The 23,179-nt window shown below is 64.7% G+C and overlaps 1 protein-coding gene across 1 annotated transcript in view; it reads right to left on the bottom strand.

Annotated features, from left to right (window-relative positions):
- MUC5AC (mucin 5AC, oligomeric mucus/gel-forming) overlaps nt 1–20,983 on the bottom strand; it is a 28,140-nt gene extending 7,157 nt beyond the window's left edge. Inside the window, exons 1-39 of the mRNA XM_078059101.1 lie at nt 20,911–20,983; nt 19,553–19,624; nt 18,840–18,899; nt 18,371–18,632; nt 17,927–18,041; nt 17,537–17,627; nt 16,765–16,874; nt 16,423–16,636; nt 16,216–16,341; nt 15,938–16,055; nt 15,540–15,678; nt 15,241–15,351; nt 14,643–14,712; nt 14,430–14,567; nt 14,180–14,344; nt 13,735–13,829; nt 13,176–13,302; nt 12,746–13,001; nt 12,617–12,669; nt 12,195–12,295; nt 11,871–12,022; nt 11,595–11,733; nt 11,378–11,491; nt 11,104–11,283; nt 10,161–10,400; nt 9,780–9,936; nt 9,204–9,332; nt 8,818–8,980; nt 8,346–8,389; nt 8,070–8,258; nt 6,949–7,421; nt 6,783–6,859; nt 4,788–6,683; nt 4,003–4,327; nt 3,650–3,913; nt 3,338–3,589; nt 2,884–3,277; nt 516–2,834; nt 23–231 (exon numbers count right to left, since the gene is read on the bottom strand). Of these exons, the coding sequence (XP_077915227.1) occupies nt 23–231; nt 516–2,834; nt 2,884–3,277; nt 3,338–3,589; nt 3,650–3,913; nt 4,003–4,327; nt 4,788–6,683; nt 6,783–6,859; nt 6,949–7,421; nt 8,070–8,258; nt 8,346–8,389; nt 8,818–8,980; nt 9,204–9,332; nt 9,780–9,936; nt 10,161–10,400; nt 11,104–11,283; nt 11,378–11,491; nt 11,595–11,733; nt 11,871–12,022; nt 12,195–12,295; nt 12,617–12,669; nt 12,746–13,001; nt 13,176–13,302; nt 13,735–13,829; nt 14,180–14,344; nt 14,430–14,567; nt 14,643–14,712; nt 15,241–15,351; nt 15,540–15,678; nt 15,938–16,055; nt 16,216–16,341; nt 16,423–16,636; nt 16,765–16,874; nt 17,537–17,627; nt 17,927–18,041; nt 18,371–18,632; nt 18,840–18,899; nt 19,553–19,624; nt 20,911–20,983 (10,212 nt within the window). The remainder of the gene's footprint in view (nt 1–22; nt 232–515; nt 2,835–2,883; nt 3,278–3,337; nt 3,590–3,649; nt 3,914–4,002; nt 4,328–4,787; nt 6,684–6,782; nt 6,860–6,948; nt 7,422–8,069; nt 8,259–8,345; nt 8,390–8,817; nt 8,981–9,203; nt 9,333–9,779; nt 9,937–10,160; nt 10,401–11,103; nt 11,284–11,377; nt 11,492–11,594; nt 11,734–11,870; nt 12,023–12,194; nt 12,296–12,616; nt 12,670–12,745; nt 13,002–13,175; nt 13,303–13,734; nt 13,830–14,179; nt 14,345–14,429; nt 14,568–14,642; nt 14,713–15,240; nt 15,352–15,539; nt 15,679–15,937; nt 16,056–16,215; nt 16,342–16,422; nt 16,637–16,764; nt 16,875–17,536; nt 17,628–17,926; nt 18,042–18,370; nt 18,633–18,839; nt 18,900–19,552; nt 19,625–20,910) is intronic.
- Nucleotides 20,984–23,179: the final 2,196 nt, after the last annotated feature.

Below are 23,179 nucleotides of genomic sequence, written 5' to 3'. Positions count from 1 at the left end.
AAGGGCAGAGAGGGGGAGTTACCATTCTTGGGGGGACTGCGTTCGGGCACCCCTGCTTAGTGACAGGCACGGGGGCCGACGGGGAGAAGCCGTGGGGGGAGGTGGTCGGGGCAGGAGGTGACACGCTGCTGGGGCAGGACTGGTCCGTCCGCCTGACCACGTGGCAATCCAGAGTGCACATGGCATAATAGCAGTGGCCGGCGAGGTCGGTCTGTTGGTAAATGATGGATCCTGTGAGAGAAAAGATCAGGCGGGGGTGAGCGGAGCTGTGCTGGGGGAGAGCCACAGCCCAGAGCGGCTCTTCCAGGCTCGATGTCCACGCCAGGGGCGGACCTGGTAGAAGGCCTTCCTGCCCAGAAATAAAAGGAAGAAATCCTCAAAGATGGCTCAGTGCCGCGCTCGGAGACACCCTGTAGCCCAGTGACACGGACAAGGGACCCTCCCCTCTCCCAGACACCACAGCTTCCTGTGGACAGGACAGCAGCGGCGGGGGGCAGCACACACGACTCACATACCTGCGGAGTAGAGCTTGCCAGACACGCTGCAGTAGCATGTCGTGGTGGATGGCACCGCGGAGCTGGGCAACGGCACGGTGGACGGCACGGAGGTAGGTTCGGGAGGGGACGAGTGCTTGGTAGGTGAAGTCTTGTGGGGCTTCACGGAAGTGTGACTGCAGTTCTCTGGGGGCTCACAGCACAAAACCCGGACCTCAAAGTTGAGGCACATCCCGACATCGCCCTCCTGGTCCCGATTCCGGCACACCAGGCCCTTGCTGAGGTTGCACTGCACCACCTGGCCCAGATTCTCGATGCTGACCTCGGGGTGGCTCTCGGCCCGGCACTCCAGCTGCGAGATGTATTCGGGCCGGCGGCAGATTTTCTCTCCCCTTTTCTTGATGTTGCTGAAGCTTTCCACGTCTCCTCCGTGGGGTCCCGGGGACGGGAAGTCCACGTCAAACCACTTGGTCCACGTGCACTGTGGCTGGCAGGTGACAGTCACATGAGGGGAGTAGGTTGCTTCAGATGTGAGAAAAGGGGTTGTGCTGGTTGTAGGAGCAGACGAAGTGCCGGATTTGGGCACAGAGGTGGAGCTGGTTTCTGGTACAGGGGATGGGCTGGTTCCTGGCACAGGGGATGGGCTGGTTGTTGGGACAGAGGTTGAGCTGGTTGTTGGGACAGAGGTTGAGCTGGTTTCAGGCACAGAGATTGGGCTTCTTGGTGGCACAGAGGTTGAGCTGGTTGTTGGGACAGAGGTTGTGCTGGTTGTTGGGACAGAGGTTGAGCTGGTTATTGGGACAGAGGTTGTGCTGGTTGTTGGGACAGAGGTTGAGCTGGTTATTGGGACAGAGGTTGTGCTGGTTGTTGGGACAGAGGTTGAGCTGGTTGTTTGGACAGAGGTGGGGCTGGTTGTTGGGACAGAGGATGAGCTGGTTGTTGGGACAGAGGTTGAGCTGGTTGTTGGGACAGAGGTTGAGCTGGTTTCAGGCACAGAGATTGGGCTTCTTGGTGGCACAGAGGTTGAGCTGGTTGTTGGGACAGAGGTTGTGCTGGTTGGTGGCACAGAGGTTGTACTGGTTGTTGGGACAGAGGTTGAGCTGGTTGTTGGGACAGAGGTTGTGCTGGTTGTTGGGACAGAGGTTGTGCTGGTTGTTGGGACAGAGGATGAGCTGGTTGTTGGGACAGAGGTTGGGCTGCTTGTTGGGACAGAGGTTGAGCTGGTTGTTGGGAGAGAGTTTGGACTGGTTGATGGCACAGATGTTGAGCGAGATGTCACCAGGTGGGTGGTGGTCTCGGTTAGGCTGGTGGGGCTCACACTTGGGGTGTGAGGGACTGTGACAGTTTTGTGGGTAGAGCAGTTCTCTGGAGGCTCACAGCACAAAACCCGGACCTCATAGTTGAGGCACATCCTGACATCGCCCTCCTGGTCCCGGTTCCGGCACACCAGGCCCTTGCTGAGGTTGCACTGCACCACCTGGCCCAGATTCTCGATGCTGACCTCGGGGTGGCTCTCGGCCCGGCACTCCAGCTGCGAGATGAATTCAGGTCTGCGGCAGATTTTCTCTCTCCTTTTCTTGATGTTGCAGTAGGTTTCCATGTCTCCTCCATGTGGCCCCGGGGACGGGAAGTCCACGTCAAACCACTTGGTCCACATGCATTGTGGCTGGCAGGTGACAGTTACATGAGGGGAGTAGGTTGCTTCAGATGTGAGAACAGGGGTTGTGCTTGTTGTAGGAGCAGACGAAGTGCCGGATTTGGGCACAGAGGTGGAGCTGGTTTCTGGTACAGGGGATGGGCTGGTTGCTGGCACAGAGGTTGAGCTGGTTGTTGGGACAGAGGTTGTGCTGGTTGTTGGGACAGAGGTTGAGCTGGTTGTTGGGACAGAGGTTGAGCTGGTTGTTGGGACAGAGGTTGTGCTGGTTGTTGGGACAGAGATTGAGCTGGTTGTTGGGACAGAGGTTGTGCTGGTTGTTGGGACAGAGGTTGAGCTGGTTGTTGGGACAGAGGTTGGGCTGCTTGTTGGGACAGAGGATGAGCTGGTTGTTGGGACAGAGGTTGAGCTGGTTGTTGGGACAGAGGTTGAGCTGGTTTCAGGCACAGAGATTGGGCTTCTTGGTGGCACAGAGGTTGAGCTGGTTGTTGGGACAGAGGTTGTGCTGGTTGGTGGCACAGAGGTTGAGCTGGTTTCTGGCACAGAGGTGGGGCTGGTTGTTGGGACAGAGGATGAGCTGGTTGTTGGGACAGAGGTTGGGCTGCTTGTTGGGACAGAGGATGAGCTGGTTGTTGGGACAGAGGTTGAGCTGGTTGTTGGGACAGAGGTTGAGCTGGTTGTTGGGACTGAGGTTGAGCTGGTTTCAGGCACAGAGATTGGGCTTCTTGGTGGCACAGAGGTTGAGCTGGTTGTTGGGACAGAGGTTGTGCTGGTTGTTGGGACAGAGGTTGAGCTGGTTATTGGGACAGAGGTTGAGCTGGTTGTTGGGACAGAGGTTGGGCTGCTTGTTGGGACAGAGGATGAGCTGGTTGTTGGGACAGAGGTTGAGCTGGTTATTGGGACAGAGGTTGAGCTGGTTGCTGGCACAGAGGTTGAGCTGGTTGTTGGGACAGAGGTTGAGCTGGTTGTTGGGACAGAGGTTGAGCTGGTTGTTGGGACAGAGGTTGTGCTGGTTGTTGGGACAGAGGTTGAGCTGGTTGTTGGGACAGAGGTTGTGCTGGTTGGTGGCACAGAGGTTGAGCTGGTTGTTGGGACAGAGGTGGGGCTGGTTGTTGGGACAGAGGATGAGCTGGTTGTTGGGACAGAGGTTGAGCTGGTTGTTGGGACAGAGGTTGAGCTGGTTTCAGGCACAGAGATTGGGCTTCTTGGTGGCACAGAGGTTGAGCTGGTTGTTGGGACAGAGGTTGTGCTGGTTGGTGGCACAGAGGTTGAGCTGGTTTCTGGCACAGAGGTGGGGCTGGTTGTTGGGACAGAGGATGAGCTGGTTGTTGGGACAGAGGTTGGGCTGCTTGTTGGGACAGAGGATGAGCTGGTTGTTGGGACAGAGGTTGAGCTGGTTGTTGGGACAGAGGTTGGGCTGCTTGTTGGGACAGAGGATGAGCTGGTTGTTGGGACAGAGGTTGAGCTGGTTGTTGGGACAGAGGTTGAGCTGGTTTCAGGCACAGAGATTGGGCTTCTTGGTGGCACAGAGGTTGAGCTGGTTGTTGGGACAGAGGTTGTGCTGGTTGGTGGCACAGAGGTTGAGCTGGTTTCTGGCACAGAGGTGGGGCTGGTTGTTGGGACAGAGGATGAGCTGGTTGTTGGGACAGAGGTTGTGCTGGTTGTTGGGACAGAGGTTGAGCTGGTTGTTGGGAGAGAGTTTGGACTGGTTGATGGCACAGATGTTGAGCGAGATGTCACCAGGTGGGTGGTGGTCTCGGTTAGGCTGGTGGGGCTCACACTTGGGGTGTGAGGGACTGTGACAGTTTTGTGGGTAGAACAGTTCTCTGGGGGCTCACAGCACAAAACCCGGACCTCATAGTTGAGGCACATCCCGACATCGCCCTCCTGGTCCCGATTCCGGCACACCAGGCCCTTGCTGAGGTTGCACTGCACCACCTGGCCCAGATTCTCGATGCTGACCTCGGGGTGGCTCTCGGCCCGGCACTCCAGCTGCGAGATGTATTCGGGCCGGCGGCAGATTTTCTCTCCCTTTTTCTTGATGTTGCAGTAGGTTTCCGTGTCTCCTCCATGTGGCCCCGGGGACGGGAAGTCCACATCAAACCACTTGGTCCACGTGCATTGTGGCTGGCAGGTGACAGTCGTAGGTGAGGAGACCAAGTGTGTCTCAAGTGTGGTGCTGGTTGGGGGGTGCACCGACGTTGAGATGACACTGACATGTTGTGTGGGAGACGAGGAAATTCCAGTGGTCCGAGTAAGCTGTGTTTGGGTCTCGGTTTCCCTTGGAGTTGAGTGTGTGGTCTCAGAAGTCACAGGGTGTTTGGTGTTTCTGCACCCATCCCCCAGCTCACAGCACTCAATCCGGATTTCATAGTTATAGCAGATTGGGGGTAACTGGTTCTTATTCAGGCATATCAGCCCCACACTCTTGTCACAGATCACATCCTGCCCCAACTCTTCCAGTGGGGTGTTTGGGAAAAACTTTGCCCTGCACTCCACATTACTGGGTTTTTCACAGAATTTATGTCCTTTGGATCTCAAATTAGGAAAAGTGTCAAAATCTCCACTGTTTATACCCAGCCCAGGGTAGCTGCTGTCGAACCACTGGGTCCATCTACACTTTTGTAAACAAGGCTCACGTGTTGTTGAAACTGGCATTGGGCTTGGAGTTAAGAGAGTAGTTTTCACCTGGGTATGTGTAGGAGTACCTGGGGTAGTTGTGGCGGTACCCTGGACAGGTGTAGGAGTACCTGGTGTGGTCATGGTGGTACCTGTGGCAGGTGTAGGAGTAGGTGGGGTGGTTGTAGTGGTACCCGGGGCAGGTGTAGGAGTACCTGGTGGGGTTGAGGTGGTACCCGGGGCAGGTGTAGGAGTACCTGGTGGGGTTGAGGTGGTACCCGGGGCAGGTGTAGGAGTACCTGGTGTGGTCATGGTGGTACCTGTGGCAGGTGTAGGAGTAGGTGGGGTGGTTGTGGTGGTACCCGGGGCAGATGTAGGAGTGCCTGGTGGGGTTGAGGTGGTACCCGGGGCAGGTGTAGGAGTACCTGGTGGGGTTGAGGTGGTACCCGGAGCAGGCGTAGGAGTACCTGGTGGGCTTGAGGTGGTACCCGGGGCAGATGTAGGAGTTCCTGGGGTGGTCGTGGCGGTACCCGGGGCAGGTGTAGGAGTACCTGGTGGGGTTGAGGTGGTACCCGGGGCAGATGTAGGAGTTCCTGGGGTGGTCGTGGTGGTACCCAGGGCAGATGTAGGAGTTCCTGGGGTGGTCGTGGTGGTACCCGGGGCAGGTGTAGGAGTACCTGGGGTGGTCGTGGCGGTACCCGGGGCAGGTGTAGGAGTACCTGGGGTGGTCGTGGTGGTACCCGGGGCAGGTGTAGGAGTACCTGGTGGGGTTGAGGTGGTACCCGGGGCAGATGTAGGAGTTCCTGGGGTGGTCGTGGTGGTACCCGGGGCAGGTGTAGGAGTACCTGGTGGGGTTGAGGTGGTACCCGGGGCAGATGTAGGAGTTCCTGGGGTGGTCGTGGTGGTACCCGGGGCAGGTGTAGGAGTACCTGGTGGGGTTGAGGTGGTACCCGGGGCAGGTGTAGGAGTACCTGGGGTGGTCGTGGCGGTACCCGGGGCAGGTGTAGGAGTACCTGGTGGGGTTGAGGTGGTACCCGGGGCAGATGTAGGAGTTCCTGGGGTGGTCGTGGTGGTACCCGGGGCAGGTGTAGGAGTACCTGGGGTGGTCGTGGCGGTACCTGGGGCAGGTGTAGGAGTACCTGGGGTGGTTGTGGCGGTACCCAGGGCAGGTGTAGGAGTACCTGGTGGGGTTGAGGTGGTACCCGGGGCAGGTGTAGGAGTTCCTGGGGTGGTCATGGTGGTACCCGGGGCAGATGTAGGAGTTCCTGGGGTGGTCGTGGTGGTACCCGGGGCAGGTGTAGGAGTACCTGGGGTGGTCGTGGCGGTACCCGGGGCAGGTGTAGGAGTTCCTGGGGTGGTCGTGGTGGTACCCGGGGCAGGTGTAGGAGTACCTGGTGGGGTTGAGGTGGTACCCGGGGCAGATGTAGGAGTTCCTGGGGTGGTCGTGGTGGTACCCGGGGCAGGTGTAGGAGTACCTGGTGGGGTTGAGGTGGTACCCGGGGCAGATGTAGGAGTTCCTGGGGTGGTCGTGGTGGTACCCGGGGCAGGTGTAGGAGTACCTGGGGTGGTCGTGGCGGTACCCGGGGCAGGTGTAGGAGTACCTGGGGTGGTTGTGGCGGTACCCGGGGCAGGTGTAGGAGTACCTGGTGGGGTTGAGGTGGTACCCGGGGCAGATGTAGGAGTTCCTGGGGTGGTCGTGGCGGTACCCGGGGCAGGTGTAGGAGTACCTGGTGGGGTTGAGGTGGTACCCGGGGCAGATGTAGGAGTTCCTGGGGGGGTCGTGGAGGTACCCGGGGCAGGTGTAGGAGTACTTGGTGGGGTTGAGGTGGTACCCGGGGCAGATGTAGGAGTTCCTGGGGTGGTCGTGGCGGTACCCGGTGCAGGTGTAGGAGTACCTGGTGTGGTCATAGTAGTACCTGGGGCAGGTGTAGTCCCTGAATTAGTTGTAGTGGTACTTGGGGCAAGCGTAGTACCCAGGATGGTTATGGTGGTACCCGGGACAGGTGTTGGAGTACCTGGTGTGGTCGTGATGGTACCCGGGGCAGATGTAGTCCCTGGGGTGGTTGTAGTGGTACCTGGAGCAGGTGTTTCGCTAGTTGTAGAGAGAGCGCTTGTGCCAGTTGCAGTGACAGTGGCTGGGGAAGTTCTGCTCTCCGTCGGCACAGATGGGGTCCTGCTAACCCCCAGTGTGGGCCCAGTGTCTGTCCTCCTGGAAGTTGTAGGAGAGGTGGTCTGGGCCGGACTGCCGGAGGGGGGGCAGGTCGAGGGGGAGCAGCACAGAGTCCTAATCTGGTAGTTGTGGCAGAGCCCTGACGTCTGGTCGCGGTTGTAACAGGTCAGGCCCACCGTGGGGCTGCACTCCACGTGCTGCCCCAGGACCTGGAGCGGCACCCCAGGGGCCCCCTCAGCTTGGCACTCCACCCTCTTCGGTGCTGTGCAGACCTGGTACCCGTGGGCACGGAGGTTCTCCAGTGTGTCGAAGTCACCGCTGTCGATGCCCCGCCCCGGGTGGCTGACATCCAGCCACGGCGACCACTGGCACTCCTCCCCACAGGCCTGGCGGGTCTGGACAACCGAACTAGAGCTTGTGCCTGTGGGCACCGTGCTCCTGGCACGCGTGGGGGATGTGCGGGGCGGACGTGTTGAGCTCACGACTGAGGACAGAAGAGAAGGCGGAAGGGCTAAGTCTCTTGGGGTCTTCGAGGCAGCCCCTCATCCCCTGTCCCTGCCCCCCTGTCCGTCAGCAGCCTTGTGGGTTTCACCATGTCAAGCTGGTGTGACTGTCTCCACCTACAATGGGCGCTTGGAGAGAGCAAGCACCAAGTCCCCGGGACACACCTGGCTCAGGCAGGTGTGGAGCCCACAGCAGTTGAAAGAACAGGTGAACTGATCTCATTTAGGGGAAAGCCTGCTCCCCAGGCATGCCCTGAGCAGAACTTGCACTCTGGGGGAAGCTCTGATAAGGCTCTAAGATGCCCCCAGCGGAGGGAGAGGAGTCGGGCTGCCTGCCCCTCAGTGCAATGTAAGGTGAGCAGGTAGCCGTGGCCGGGCAAGAACTCCCCGGGGTGCTCCCGGTGGCCCTCGTCCCAGAGGCTGGCCTCGGGTGCCTTTGCCCATGGCCTCTGCCCTGTGCTGGGAGCCCCAGCCCTGATGGTGCCACTGAGGACACCAGTCTCTGCCAGGGAGACGGGCTGAGCTGGGCCTTCCCAGCTGCAGGGCGGGCAGGCTGCCCAGCTCCGGGCCCCTCCTGGACTTTCAGGGAGAGGGGCAGCCCTGCACGGTGCCCAGCGTGTCTGCCTTACCGAGCGGGGACGTAGAGAAGGAGAAGGTGGTTGGCGGCGTGGGGGCAATGGGGCTGCAGGCGGAGACGCGCCTCTCGACGGTGCCGTGGGCCGAGCAGCGGGCAGAGATGCAGCCGCCCGTGCCGTCGGTCGTGTGGTAGATGACATCCCCCGGGCGGAAGCGCCGTCCATCGTAGTTGCAGACACAGGCTGTGAGGAGACGGTCGGGCACGTTAGGGCTGCGGGCAGGCAGGGACCCCGAGTCCCCAGACCCCAGGAAGGCCCCCTGCTGCTCACCCTCCGAGTCGTAGGCACACTGCACGCCGCTCTCGGTGCAAACGCTAGTGGCAGGAAGGAGGAAGTGAGTCTGGGGGTGTAGGGCACCCCGCCATGCCAGAGCCGCCCCTCAGCCCGGCCGGTGGACACAGAGCCTGAGGTCACACCCTCTCGGGGAGCCCCTTCCAATCGCCGAGCAATGGAGGCAGGCCACGCACCCTGGTGACATTCTGATGGATATTTCCTCTCCAGGGCAACACTTCCAGGGGGTCCTCGGGGTGGCATCATGACTCGGCTCCCACTTAACCCCCTTCCCTGCCATCCCTCAGGCTGCCCACCCCCATTCTGCAACAGGGAGGCTCCCAGCTGGACCCCAGGACCCCCAGGCTGTGGCAGCCCCCCGCCAGTCTGAAGGAAGAGGCCCTGAGGGAAGGTGGCCGGCCGAATCCCGCGCACACTCCAGGCTCCTCGCCCCTCTGGCCACACGACTCACCAGGAGTGGCAGTTCTTGCTGGAGGGCACCGCCGTGCCTGGCCGGTATGACTTGCCCTGGACGCGGCAGGGCAGCGGCGGGGGTGGGGTCGGGCACATGGCCACACACTGCATCTGGTCCTCGTCGAAGATGGGGGCCTCGGGCGGGCACTTGGGGTAGCAGCCTGCAGTCCAGAGAGGCCTGAGCCCCAGCCAGACCCCCTGCCTGACCACCTCCCCCCGCCCGTGGCCTTGGCTCAGCCCTGGCCCTAGTTCTCACCCACAGCACGGTGGGCGCATGGGGCTGCACTCACGAAGGCGCCTCAAGGGGTTGGGAAGAGTCCAGCCCAGCCGAGGGTGCCAGGACCCCCAGGGCAGCCCCCTCTGGCCAGCGTGGCGGCAGCCTACCTTCCAGGCCCGGCAGGTCATGCAGACAGCGGCCGCTCGGGTTCTGGCAGGTCCTCATGCAGGGCGCCCCGCACGGCTGGTAGTGCCACTCACACCGGCCCTCGGGGTTGTAGTAGTCACAGAATAGGGCTGTGGGCAAGCGGGCGGGCTCAGTGGGCCAACTCCGGCCCGGAGTGAGCCACCCAGCAGCCCCAGCGGGGTGCTGCCCTTGGAAGGTCGGCCTTGGGGGCCCCACACGGGCCGGGCAAGCTCCCCTGACCCCAACCTTCCACCAAGTCTCGTGGGCTGTTCTCACGCCATTCCCATTGGGGTGGGGGACTCCGGCCAGAGCGGCTCCACAGCGATGCTCCCCACTGGCCAGGTTCCAACCGGGTGGGAGGTAGGGGCTCTGCTAACCCCTCTCGGTTCCAGAACATTCTGCCATCTCTCCACCGACGACACCCATCCCCCATTCCCACGTTTCACTTTCCTTTCCAACACCTCCTGCCCAGCCCGTGGCCGACCAGCCTTAATCACACACTACTCTGTCAGTCCCTGCGGCCCCCTCCACCCTGACAACGCATCGTGTGCACTCACGGCAGATGTCCGGGGTCCGCCAGGACACGCACACGCCCACGTCGTGGCAGGCCTGGGCGTAGGCGGCCACCGCCGTGCAGAAACACTCACAATCGCCCCCCGAGTCACAGGCACACGCGTCGCCCACGCAGGCCTCGTAGTACTTGGCGGGGTCGACCTGGAGGGGAGGGGGAAGAGCCTTCGGATTCGGGGTCTGGGGCTCCTGGGGGTCAGGCCTGCGGTGTGGCCCGACCTGGGCCGGTTTCCCCCAGAGCCAGGGACAGCAGACGCGTGGGCCCCCGGGGCTGACCACAGGCTGGTCTAAAGGGTGGATGGTGACACGGGCCCCCCGACTTCTGCCCGCCCCTTCCTTCCCGGGCGCCCCGGGGGACGGCCGCATACGTGGGCGTGGCAGGCGGCGAAGGTGGCACTGTTGATGATGCTGCACTGCTTCTGGGCCCAGGACTTGCGGTACGGGTTGGCGGTGCAGGGGTCCCTGGGGGCCGGGGCGTCGGGGCAGGACGGGGAGAACTTCCAGCTGTTGCCGAACTCCAGGGCGCTGCTCACCACGGACTGGCTCCGCGTGGTGAAGTCATTGATGGCGCTGTCGTCAAAGTTCCCACACAGCCCACAGACCCGGCCCTGCAGACGGGGGATGGCGGCACGGGGGCTCAGGGCGTGTGCAGGAGGCGCTAGAGCCCAGCCCAGCCTCCTGTGACCCCACACGCTCCCCTGGGGCCCCACATCCCCACGGCCCCCCAGGAGGAGGGGGCCCCGAGTGTGCAGGGGGGCTCTCCGCCTTCACCGTGTGTGGGGCCCCACTCAGCACACAGGGTCACGGTGGCGTCCCTCCTGGAGGAAAGGGGGTGCAGGAGAGGAGCACTGGGGGCTACGTGGTGTCCCCTGCAGACCAGCTCAGGTCCTGACCTGGGACCCGTGAGCGTGGCCTCATGTGGAAATAGGGCCACTGCAGACAGGGATCCCGCTGAGATGAGGACGCCCTGGGTGGGCGTGGGCTGTGACCACGGGGACGTGTGGGCACAGACACGAGTGAAGACAGTAACATGAGGATGCAGGTAGAGGCAGGAGGGTCGCCTGGGGCCCCAGACGCTGGAGGAGGCAGGAGGGATCCCCCCCCCAGAGCCCCCAGAGGGAGCGGGCCCGGGGATAGTTGCACGGGACTTCGAGTGTCCAGAACCACGAGAAGGAGCCACGAGTTTGTGACAGCGTCCCAGCAGCTGCAAGACACAGCACGCACAGCGAAGGGCCTCCCTCCTGCCGCCTCCCTCGAGGCACGCCATCTGGTCCGGGGCGAGGGCGGGCCGTCCCGGGGAGGGGGGCCCACCTTGAACTCAGGGCTGAGTTTGAGGAAGATGCTGGTCTTCCTGTCCCACAGAAGCACCAGGCCGGCCTCGGTGTCCACCACCAGGTAGATGCCCATCTGGCGGATGGAGTAGGGGGCCTCCTGCCCTGCACCCTTCTCTATCACCTCCACACCGCCATCACTCAGCCTCAGCTCGTAGCTCTGCGCAGAAGGGGTCACTCAGGCCTGTCCCTGCTCGCCTTCCCAGGCGTCCCTCCAAGGTGGTCCCCGTCCCTTCCCACCACCCCCCACTCACCCCCAGGAACAGCTTGATGGCCTTGGAGCAGGTGATGCCCGTGGTCCCGCAGGGGATGTTCTCGGTGACCACGCGGAAGGTGCCGTTGGCGGTGCCGTTGTCCCCACAGTGGTCCTGCGGGCAGGCAGAGGGTGTTCCTGCAGCTGGGAGGCTGGGGTGCCCAGAGCTGCCCTGCAGGACCGCGTGGGACAGCTGGGGAGCCCCCGGGACCGCGTACCTGAACCAGCGTGTACCCACAGTCCCCACTGAAGCTGTAGCTCTTCCCGTCGAAGGTGAGGTGGTGGCCGTCCCCGTACACTGCGCAGGTGGCCAGGCAGGCGTCTTCTGTGCACTGCCACATCCTGTTCTTACAGGTGCTGGGGGCAGGGGGCACCGGTCAGGCCCAAGCTGGGCATGGGCAGTGGGGGTGGGGACGGCCCCTGGGGGCCATGGGCAGACCTCGAGGGCTGGGGCCGCACCACCCACTGCAGGGAGCCCCCTCCCCGCCACGTACCAGGTGTTGCAGCCCACCCGGATGGTCTGGCCGGGCGGGTAGCTGGCCCCGTTGTGCACACAGGGGCAATCGGCTGCAGTGAGACAGCGGCCCTCACCATCCGCCACCAGCCCGTCGGGACACACGCAGCCAGGCTCGCACTGGGAGCTGTACTGTGGGGCGCAGGAGACACGGCTCAGCCGGCCAGGGGTCAACAGCCGAGGGCCCCCCCCACGGCCTGCAGTGAGCCCAGGGAGCCCTCAGGCAGCCGTCTTCCCGGGAGCAGCCCCAGAGGGCCCCTCGGCAGAAGCCCACGGGGGTCACTGGGGGTGTGGGGGCTCTCACACAGTCCATGTCCAGGGTGAAGCAGCTCTTCTGACAGCCGGCCCCGGCAGCCCCCGGCGTGGCGTTGCGACAGTCGAAGTAGACCATGGGTGGGGTGCAGACTGGGGAGGTAGGGGCCATTCAGGGTCCCCAGCCGCCACCCACCAGGCTGGCTCTGAGAGACACGGCTGCACACGGTGTGTCCCAGCGGCCGAGTCTGTGCCGCCCACCCTGAGGCTCGGCCAGCGGGGTGCGTGTGTGCGTGGCACGTGCGTGTGCATCCACAGGGCGCGTGTGCGCGGCGTGCTCACACACACTACCACCCCCTCACTGAGCAGGCCTGACAGAGAAACCCCTCCACACCCACCAGTCACACTGACTTGGGGGCCGGGCCACCCAAAAGCTCGGCGATGACGAGAGCCCCTCCCTCACTGTGGACTCACCTGGGGTGGGAACCTGGCCTCCGATGCAGGTCAGCGCGCCTTGCATGCAGGTGCTGAGACGACAGGGTGGTCAGAGGGCCGCGCATCCCGGCCGCCCTGCCCACCAAGCCCATCCGGCAGGGCTCTTACCAGATGACCCCACGCTCATGCAGCGACTCCCCGTTGGGGACCACGGAGCCCCCGTGGTAGCAGGGACAGCTGGTGGCTGGCACACACTTGCCCGCATCGTCCATGAAGGTGCCGTGGGGACAGGTGCAGCCGTCCACGGGGACAAAGCTGATGCCGCAGGTGACGTCCTCGTGACTCCGGGCCCGGCAGGTGGGCTGGCAGGTGCTGATGTGGTAGTGGTAGGTCAGCGACTTTGGGCAGGTGGTCGTGGGCTTCGCTGCGGGATGCCAGGTGGGGGGAGGCAGTCAGGACGGCGGCCATCACCCGCACCCACCCCCGCCTCCCCTGCCCCAGCCGCAGGGTCCCGGGCCCGGCTGGCCGGGGTGCTCCAGGGCTCCACGCCCCGCACGGGGCAGAGGCCCCAGAGCACGTGTTCGGGGGGGACACTCACTGCACACGCCGTCCCTCCAGCCGCTGAGCAGCACCCCCTTGGCGGTGCAGGCATGCACATAGGAGGACAGGGCCGCGCACAGGCAGTCCTCGCTCTTCTCACAGTTACACGTGTCGAACATGCAGTTCTGGGGACGGAGCCGTTGTCACCCACACGCCATGAGCATCCCCCACGCTGCCGCCCCTGCCTCCTCTAGGACCCCTCCTCGCGCCCGCACCGGGGGCCCCCACGCCCTCCGCACACCATCTCGGCACCAAGCTCCCCTCCAGGTGAGTGCTGGAAGGACCACAGCCCCTCCTGTCTGGGACCCGACAGGTGCCAGCCCGTGTGGTCAGGCTTAGACCCCAGAGCGTCTCGGCCACCACCGATCTGCCACGTGGACTCCAGGGCCCAGCCAGCCACAACCCTCAGGGCTTGTCGGCCCCGATGCCTGGTTACAGGGCTGGAGGCACCGATGAACTCCAGACCGCGGACCACGTCGGACCCTCGCGGAGCCCCTCTCCCCGCACCGAGGGCAGCCGTGTGGCGGGGCAGGGAGAGGTGGGTGGGTGGGCGTTACCGAGTAGTAGGTGCCAGGGTTCACGGCAGCATGGCACCGGGCGAAGGGGCCGTGGGCGTCCGTCAGCCGGGAGCACCAGTGCTGAGCGTACTTCTCTGTGGACAGAGGTCAGCAGGCTGGACGGTTGGCGTCCGACGGAAGCTACACAGACGTGTGCAAGCTCCCGTAGGGAAGGGCGCCAGGAGTGCACAGGGTCCCAGGCTCCCTCCCGGGCGCCCCTGCTACGGTCGGCGGGCGGGCACGCTGAGGGCGCGCCTCCACCACCCCCGCAACACCCTGTTCCTCTTCTTCCAGAAGTTACCACAGCTTTACCAGAAGGGATGGGAAATTCATTGGCGAGTTTGCCTGTTTACCTCCTGAATCCCTCCTCCAGGGCCAGAGTGGATTCTGCGGCCCGGGGTCACTGGCACCCAGGTGGGCCCTGGGACTTCGGGGACCCACGTACCGTTCTCCACGCTGAGGGAGCAAGGGTCCTCGAAGCTGTTCTTGACGTTGGGGCAGGCGGCCTGGGTCTTCCAGGTGTTGGCGAAGGCGGCGGCCGTGCCCTCCACCACGCCGCTGAGGGTCCGGAAGTCATCGGCCTGGTTCTGGTTGAAGTTCCCGCACAGGCCTGGGCGGGAGGGCAAGCATGAGGCCCCGTGAGCCCTGGCTGCTGAGGGTGGGCCCGGGCTCCCAGGGCAGGCGGCGCCTCTTACCGCAGGTCAGCCCGCGGAGCTCGGGCCCCAGCCTCACGAACACCTGCATGATAGGCACCAGCTGGATACTCAACTGCAGGCCCAGGTTGGTCTGGGCGATGATGAAGAAGGTTGAGGGTCTGAAGAGCGTGACGTTGGCTGTGGACACAGGGGACAAGGCCTCAGTGGGCTGTGAGGGGCGGGACCCTCGGGGGGCAGGCCCGACACTCTCACCTGCTGAGATGGGCATCTGGGTGTAGACCTGGTTCACAAATACCTCCCCGCCGGCCTTGACCGTGATGACCTGGGAGCAGCAGGGAGCGGGGTCAGGGCTCAGCCAGCGCCCCCGGTGGCCCCAGAGGCTGTGACATGTGCCTGCAGGACCCCTTCCCCCAGGGGGCCACAGGGGGCCACAGGCTCCCTCGAGGAGGGGCTGACGAGCCAAGTTCTGCCCTGGGCTCAGCTTGTTTGTCTACGTTTTCCTCAAGGACCGAGCATTCTCTCAGGTAAAAACCCAAGTGATTTTATGAAAAAATAAAAATAAAAAACAAAAATAAATAAAAAATAAAATAGAGACAAGGTGTCTTCAATGAAGCTGAGCTACTGGGGGCGCCCTGGTCCCTCCTTCCAGGGCTGGTGGGGGCAGGCGTGGAGGCCATGGTGCCCCTCCCCCAAGCGGTTCCATCTGGGGACCAACACTCAGAGACCCACGGGGTGGGAGGGTCCTCAGGCTGAGCCCCGGCCCCTCGCTGCCCATGCCAGGTCAAGGGCTTGGGCAGAGGTCACTTGCATGAGGGACACAGACTCCCCCGGCCCCCACGTCTGCTCTCACCGTGCGCCCCCCGCCCAGGCTCAGCGTCAGGCTCCTCAGGCAGGTCTCGGTGTCCGTCCGGCCGCACCTGCGCATCTCGGCCAGCACAGTGAACGCACTGCTCTTACAGGGCTGCAGACACAGGTCCTCACGCTCGGCCCAGAGGCGCCAGCCCCCCGCCCCGCCTCCCCGCCCACCCTGGAAATCCTGTGGGGTGGCACCAGGAGCGGGGGGCCGCAGATGCCGCAGCTGTCTGCAGCCCGGGCGGGGCGGCCGCGGCGGAAAGCCGCTGTGTTGGAGCGAGGACCTGGGGCCCGTACCTTGGCCAGCACGTAGCTGCAGTCCCCGTGCACTGTGTACTGTCTCTCATCGAACGTGGAGAAGTGGGGGCCCCCCAGCACCGAGCAGGTGCCCGGGCACGGCAGCTCCCGGCATCTCCACCGGCCCCCGGAGCAGGTGCTGAGTACGGGCAGAGACCACGCGTGTGCAGCCCCTGGGAGCATCCGGCCCAGCCTCCACACTGGCAGGTGGACACGGGTCTGGCCCGGGCCCGCCTGCAGCACTGCACAGACCGGGCCCACCGGTGTCTGCACGACGGGCCCCTGGCCCGTGCCCGGGGCCCCAGGTGAGAGATGGCAGCCGGCACTTGGGCCATGGCCTCCGGGGGCCATCCCAGGACACGTCCAGGGGTACAGGGGGGCGGGGCCTGGGCTCCTACCAGCTGGTGCAGTCTGCGGTGTAGCTCGCTCCTGGAGCGTAGACGGCCCCGTTGTACACACAGGAGCACTGGGTTGCAGGGATGCAGCCGGCCTGGCCGAGGTCATCGAGCACCATCCCTGCAGAAGCAGGAAGGCCATACGGCAGGTGCCAGGCTGATCCACCCCCGAGCAGGGGGAGGGGACCCGCCCTCTGCCCAAGGTCGCTCTGCCCTTCAGGGGCTCCTCAGACCCAGGGGCCCCGAAGGCGTCTGTGTGATTCTCGGGGGGCTCCTCTCACCCTCGGGGCAGAAGCAGCCGGCCACGCAGTGGTCCTCGCAGAGCTGGGAGTGCTCCGGGTTGGAGCAGGTGTCCGCGCAGGGCGAGCCGCACTCGTGATACTCCATGTTGAGGGGGCAGGTCTGGGCTGCAGCGGGGAGGACGCAGCCGAGTCACATCCCGCACCCACCTCCGGGCCAAAGCAGGGCAACACGACAGGGGCACTCACGGCAGAGGTGGGGGCGTCTCCAGTCCAGGGGCTGCCCCCCGGCGTGGGCGCACTGGCGGGAGTACTCAGCGAGCGTGTGGCAGATGCAGCTGTTGCGGGAAGCGTGCTCACAGAGGCAGAGGTCCTGCCGGCAGGCCTGCACGTAGCGGCTGGCGTCCACCAGAGCGCGGCAGCCCGAGAACAGCCAGCCGCTCAGGATCTCCTCGCAGACACCCTGGGCGCGGAGCCGGGAGGCCAGGCTGAGTGCAGGCTGCGGACCCTCCCCTGGGTCCCGGCCCCCACCCCGCCTCGGCCCCGCAGGAGCAGGACCCACCCCCGGCGCCCGTTCGCGTCAAGGCTTACAGTGCCAGGTGAGCAGTCCCTCAGGGGTACAAGGACAGGGTCCTGACACTGCTCCGTGGGGCCGTCCATCTTCTGCAGATTCCCAAACTCGATGGGGGTCAGCTGGACACCTGCAGGAGGCGCAACGCCAGGCTCTTTAGGTTCCCGGTGCCTCCGCACCGTCCCCCAAGGTGCCCGAGGGGTCCCCGCTGCACCTCCTCCTCCATCCACACTGCTGGGCTAAAGGATGTTCGGGGAGTCTGAGGATTAAGTGAGGAACCACCCAAGTCATTCGGGGTTGCAGGCAGAGGGCTTAGGCCTGTAAGCTCTCCAAGCCCAGGTCAGCACGCAACCCAGAGGGCTGGAGAGTGACCCTGACCTACCCCGGCCCTCGGAGCCCAGCCGAGCCCGTACGGGGCCCCCAGATGCTTGGGCAGGTGCGTTCCCCTGGGCTGCAAGCCCCTCATGGGTGAGCTTCCTGTGGGCTTCACAGGCCTGGCGAGGGGGATCTGGGGGTGGGGGCCTCTGGCTGGTGGGGTCACATGAAATACCACTTCCCGGCAGCAGGAGGCCCAAGAAACCATGAGAGGGTCCGCTCGGAGACGGTGCGGAGGGCGCGGGAGGCCCTCATGCGTGTGTGCTGGTGCATGTGAGCACGAGCGGGCACGTGCGTGCGGCTCTGAGTGTGCGTGCGCACGGGCACACAAGCTGAGGACATTCTGGAAGACGGCCTTCCAGGGAGCACTGAGGAAGGGGCCCGGCGACCGTGGGGCAGCCGCGGGGAGGGGCTTACCGTGGGAGAAGAACTCATTGAACATCGGCTGGCCACTGAAGTCTCCGCAGAGCCCACAGGTCTGGTTGGCGTACTTGGGGTCCAGCTCCAGCTGGGATGAGAATGCACGTCAGATGCCTGGCCCCTCAGGGACGTCTCAGGACAGGGAGGACAGAGGAGGTGTGGGCTGGGGGCTCCTCACAGAAGTGTCGTGGGCTGTGGACCCCTGCCCCCCACGCCAGCAGGGTCTTCATCGGGGGGGGACTAGGTCCCCCTGGGCCCCCCCCCTCACCGGCCCTGTGCAGTGGGGTCTGGCCATCCCACCCACCCTTGCCCAGAGCACTTTCTTCCTTCTCTGGGGAGGCTGTTGGGCTGGCGGTGCCCCCTCCCCGGCCCGGGCCCCGGCCTCACCAGGAGGCTGTCATCTTGGCTCCACATGAAGACCAGGCCCAGCCTGGCCACCACCTTCAAGTAGCTGCCGCTGAACTCGATGAGGACCCCAGACTGGCTAAAGGGCAGCTGAGTTCTGTGGAGAGAGGGCCAGGCTGAGGCTCCGAGGGCACTCAGGGACAGGGCAATGGAGGTCTGGCCCTTGGCCAGGGAGGGCCCCTACGGGCACTTTTGTGACGAGATCCCTGTGCCCATGGACAGTGCCCCAGGTGCGAGAAGGACAGGGGACCCCGGAGCTCCAGTGTCACAGAGGAACTAGGAAGGGGGCCACTTCCGCAGGCAGGAAAAGAGCCCTGGGCCTCTGGGGGTGTGTGCAGGGCGCCCAGCACAGAGGCCTGGGGAGTGCCCGGGGGGGCCGGCGCTAGGGGGCGACCCCACGTCCCCCCCACTACCACCCAGACTCACGGGCGGCCGTTGACCAGGATGGAGCTCTTGGTCAGCTGGATGACCACGCCATCGAGCTTCATGGTGACTCCGATGACCGTGGTGGCGTTGGACGCCTGGCCGCGGCGCAGCTGGACGTTGAAGTCCTCGTAGGCGGCTCCGCAGTGCGCTGAGAAGACGTAGTTGCACAGGCCCGGGAAGCGGAAGACGTCGCCGTCGAAGGTCTTGTAGTGGAAGTCGCCCCAGGCGCTGCACACGCGCCCGTTGTGCGCGGGGTTCCGGACTGTGGGCCAAGGCGGGCCTGAGGGTGCTGCCCTGTGCCCCGAGCCTGGGACGCGGCTGCCCGGGGGCCGGGCGGCTGGGGAGGAGCTGCCTGGACCCAGGCCGTCCTGGGAACGCAGACCCCCTTCCAGGACTTACTCCGCGTCCACCTGGGCAGCGGGACCCCTTCCAGCCGCGCCCCCGCCCAGCCTCACAGACCCTCTCTTACCTCGCACCACCAGGGCTGTCCTCAGAGAGGGCAGGAAGGTCATCCCACGGAGTGGGTGGCCTGCGGGAATGAGGGCACCGTGTCAGGCTGCCCACAAGCACGGCTGTGGCCGGAGTCGGGCGTCTCTGCCGCCCTTGCCAAGCCTGCTGGCACCACGCCCAGCCTGGAGCTGGACGTCAGGTCCACGGGGGCAGCCGAGGCTCCTGTAGGCCAGTGGCCTTCCCTCTGGGCCGCCCCGAGGGGCTGTGAGCTCTCTGGCCCGGAACTCTGCCCGGAACTCATCCCTGGTGCCCAGAGTCTCAGAAATGCCTGAGTCAGCACCAGGCGCCCAGGACGACCCCTTGGGCGCTGAGGCCAGGCACGGACGAGCCTCCCTCTGAGCCCAGTTTGGGGGAATGACTCTCTCCCAGGGCAGCATGCCCAGCATGGCGGCACAAGAATCCCCAGAGAGGCCACCCGCCAGCCCCCGCCCCAGGCCAAGGGGACGCATATGTGGCTAAGGGATCAGGACTTATGCGGAGACAGGAGGATGTCGCTGTGAGCTCGGGCCTCTAGCCTGTCCTCCTGTCTGAAGCCGCCACGGGGACACAAGCAGCCTTCGGGGGCCCTCAGGTGACCAACCGGGGCTGTGTGTGGGGGTGTCCTCCAGCCCCCCAAGTTCTGGCCCCGAGGGAGTGGGGCAGGGCAGCCCTGACAAGTCGGGGTCGACTCACCACCAAGCTCCTGGGGGACGGGAAGGTCTGGGGACTTGTGGCCATGTTCCACAGAGCCATCCTGGGCCTGGCCTATGGGAAGAAGAGAGGACACTGGGCCTGAGCCAGGCGGGCAGGGCACAGAGAGAGGGACAGGCGGATGGAAGGGCCCAGAACAGGTGGGGCTTCTCTCTGCGCAGGGCTGGGGTTGTGGGGAGGGTCTCTGCCCATGCTGCCCATGTCAGGCCCATGAGCTTCTATAGGCATTCCTTCAGCTTGGCCCCACGAGCACTTGGGGGTCCCCTGGCCCTGACGTGGCATTCATTCATTCACTATTCCTTCATTCACACTGAGTATCTCCCTGCTTGGGACATAAAGAGCACACTGCTTGGCAGCCTGTGGAGGGACCAGATGGTAAAAGCTATGGGTCGGCTGAGTGTGTCAGGAGACAACCAGGGCCCTGGGGGAGAATTTGGGACAGACTGGGGGATGCGGAGCCGAGTGGGGTGAGGCTGCCCGGCCCAGGCCCTGACCCTGCAGGGACAGTCTATGCTCATCCCTGACGCAGATGCCCCGGGAGGGCCCAGCAAGGGCTGGCCCTGTGCGCACGGCGGCAGGAGGCCGGGGACTGCAGGGTGCGGGCGCGCGGGGTGCCATGTTGTGGTGCTCACGGTGCTGAGGGCCTCGGGAACGTTGCCCCCTTGCCCCGGGCAGCTCCTCTGGGAGCACCCTGTCACCCAGCACCTGTCCAGGACCCAGCTATCCCCTGGGACGCAGAGGCCACAAGGTGCAGACCTGGGTGGGAGGGGGCCTCAGAGGGTCCGAGAGCCTCTCCCCAGCATCCTCACGGTGTGGACCTCACGATCACACCCGCCCCCCATGGCTGAGGCCCCCTGGAAACCCCTCTCAAGGCCCAGATGTGGAAAACGAGCTGGTGGACTGGGGCCGTGGTGAGGGGGGTCCCAGGGACAGGTGGGCAGCTCTGCCAGGCTGCAGGGCCCCAAGGACCTGCTCAGAGCAGGGGGCAGAGGCAGCGAGCTGCAGGAAATCACACATGGATGGACAGGAAGACAGACAGGGGGCTCGGAGACGCTGGGTTCCTGCTTCCCCACCTCAGGGGCCCCTGCCCCCACGTGGACCCCCATGGCCCCTGAGAGCTCCCAACCCCACAAGCTGGCAACTGCAAGACAGCGAGGGCCAGACCCAGGGCCAAGGGGCCGGGAGCCACTCTCAGACACGCTCAGCTTCCCTGGGGCCCAAGGCAAGACCTCGGAGTTGCCTGCCGCCCTCCCGGGCCCAGAGCCGCCCCCGGATGTAGGGGAACCACGGGGATGCCAGGTCAGGGCCACCCCGGGAAAGCTGCTCAGTGGGAGCCTTACCCATGTGCTGTGCACAGGCCAGGGTGAGGGCCAGGGCCCAGAGGGGGGCCAGCTTCCTCCAGCCAACACCCATCCTACGGAGGGAGGGGAGAAGTCCCCAGGGGCAGCGTCTGAGGAAGGACCTGAGTGGGCAGGAGGCTTTTGTAGCCCCAGAACTGGCTCCAGCCCAGTAGCTTCACGTGGGTGGGCGGGACAGGGCCTGCCATTGCCCTCACTCAGGCAAACAGTGGGCACTCACTCTCGGCTGGCCAGCAGCCGGAGCCAGGCAGAGATGGGCGTAGCTGCCAGGTGGGGCCTGGTTTCCTGAGGGTTCCCCAGTCCTGGCCTGCAGGGATCCTCCTGCCATGCCCCTCACCCCTGCAGCTTCCTTAGGCATGCTTCTGTGAAGCCGGACCCCACAGACTTCCTGGGGCTGATGGGGCTGCCAGGGCCTCACCCTCTCTGAAGAGGGGCTCAGGGGGCAGCACCCTCAGCGACAGGACCCTGCCCCACAGCGCAGCCCCCGGCTTGGCACCACCTCGGACATTGACTGGGCTTCTGGCTCCTGGCTCCAGGCATGCAGTGGGCAGCCCCGGGCCCGCTTGAGTCGCACGTGGCCTCATGGCCACGAGGGGTGGAAGTGGCCGGACCCACTGGGCCGGGAGCTGCCGACAGGCTTACCCCAGAAATCATCCCAGCAGGTGGACTGAGATGGCCCAGCCCCAGACCGTGGGTGTATGGGCGTCGGGTCCTTTTGGGGTGCTGTGTACCAGGGCTGAGCTCTCCCCCACAAGGCAGCCACACGCCCCACAGACCAGCAGTTCCACTGACGATGAGAAGTCCCCACTGGGGATGGTGGTGGCAAAGGCAGTGGGAGTGGCTGGGCTGGGCCCCTCTGAGCATCTCTTTCCTGCTCAGGGGGCCCATCCCAAGGGCCTTATAGTTGCCTGGTTTTCGGTCTCTGAGTCGTCCCCTCCCCATGCCCTGACTTGGCCCTGGTGCCTGTGAGAGAGAGAGCACCGCGTGCAGTGGGGGATTGTGGGGGATCGTGGGGAATCATGTGGGATCGTGTGAGATCATGGGGGATCATGGGGGATCATGGGGGATTGTGTGGAATCATGGGGGATCGTGGGAGATCGTGGGGGATCTGTGGGATCATGGGGGATCGTGGGAGATCGTGGGGGATCATGGGGGATCATGTGGGATCGTGTAGGATCATGGGGGATCATGTGGGATCGTGTGGGATCATGTAGGATCGTGGGGGATAGTGTGGGATCGTGGGGGATAGTGTGGGATCGTGGGGGAGGAGCAGGAGAAGGCTGATGGGGTGAGTGAGTGCGGCCCCCAGCTGGCTGGTGCTTCGGCCGTTCTGACCCCCACCAGGCTCCCCTGCTCGGCCTTGGAGCTGGACACCAGGTCACCTGCAGCTGAGCAGGGCAGCGGGGTCCCCAGGGACAGGCAGGGTGGACGGATCTGGCCCCAAAGCGGTGTGAGGCTTTGGACAGGACAGTGAACAGTGGTAACCGGGGCCGTGGGCGAGGCCTCGAGGGTCTGTGGGAGGCGGCCAGGACCCTGGCTGAGGGGAGTGTGAGGGACAGACACCCCCCCCCCCAAGCAGGGAGGCACAGGCCCAGCAGTGTCCCTGCTGCTGACACTGGACTCAAGCCGGGGTTCACACGCGACCCTTTGCTCCTCTCTGCTGGGGGACACGCCCTGCATGCACAAGTCTGGGCCACCGGGCAGCTGCTGACCGCCCAGAGCTGGCTGCCCAGGTGCTTCCAGGCCACCGGAGGTCCCTGCCCTGGGTTAAAGTCCCTTCCCAGGCTCATCCCCCTCTGTCACCCATAAGGTGCTGCCCGGGGCCGCTGCCGGGGTCCAAGACCACTGCTGGGATCCACTACAGCCTGGCTGCTCTGGGCTTCCTCCTGGGGCCCGACCTGAACGACAGGACCCGGGCTACCGGGCACTTTCCCATCCTCTGAAAACCCAACCCAGGCAGGACACCCTGGGAGGCCCCAGGCCTGGCGCCTGCTCATGTCTCAGCTTTTGGGGCTCTTGAGGGACCCCTGGGGAGGGCGCTGGAGTCGGGGCAGGTGTGGGACTGGCCACCTAGCCTCAAACATCGGGGTCCTTCTTCTCTGTGACCTTGTGCCCCTGGGGTGGGCTGAGGGTAAGCATGTGGCCTTCTGAGCGTCCGGTGCTTGGCCAGCCCAGCCCCAACATCGGCCACTCGGTGGCCATGCACAGAGCCAAGGTCCAGACTATGGAGGGGGCTGTGAAAGGATGAGGG

Source organism: Halichoerus grypus, chromosome 11 (genome assembly GCF_964656455.1).
Source record: "Halichoerus grypus chromosome 11, mHalGry1.hap1.1, whole genome shotgun sequence".
NCBI classification, from domain to species: Eukaryota; Metazoa; Chordata; class Mammalia; order Carnivora; family Phocidae; genus Halichoerus; species Halichoerus grypus.
Note: the sequence above shows the minus strand (reverse complement) of the source record. Positions and strands in the feature narration are given on the sequence as shown.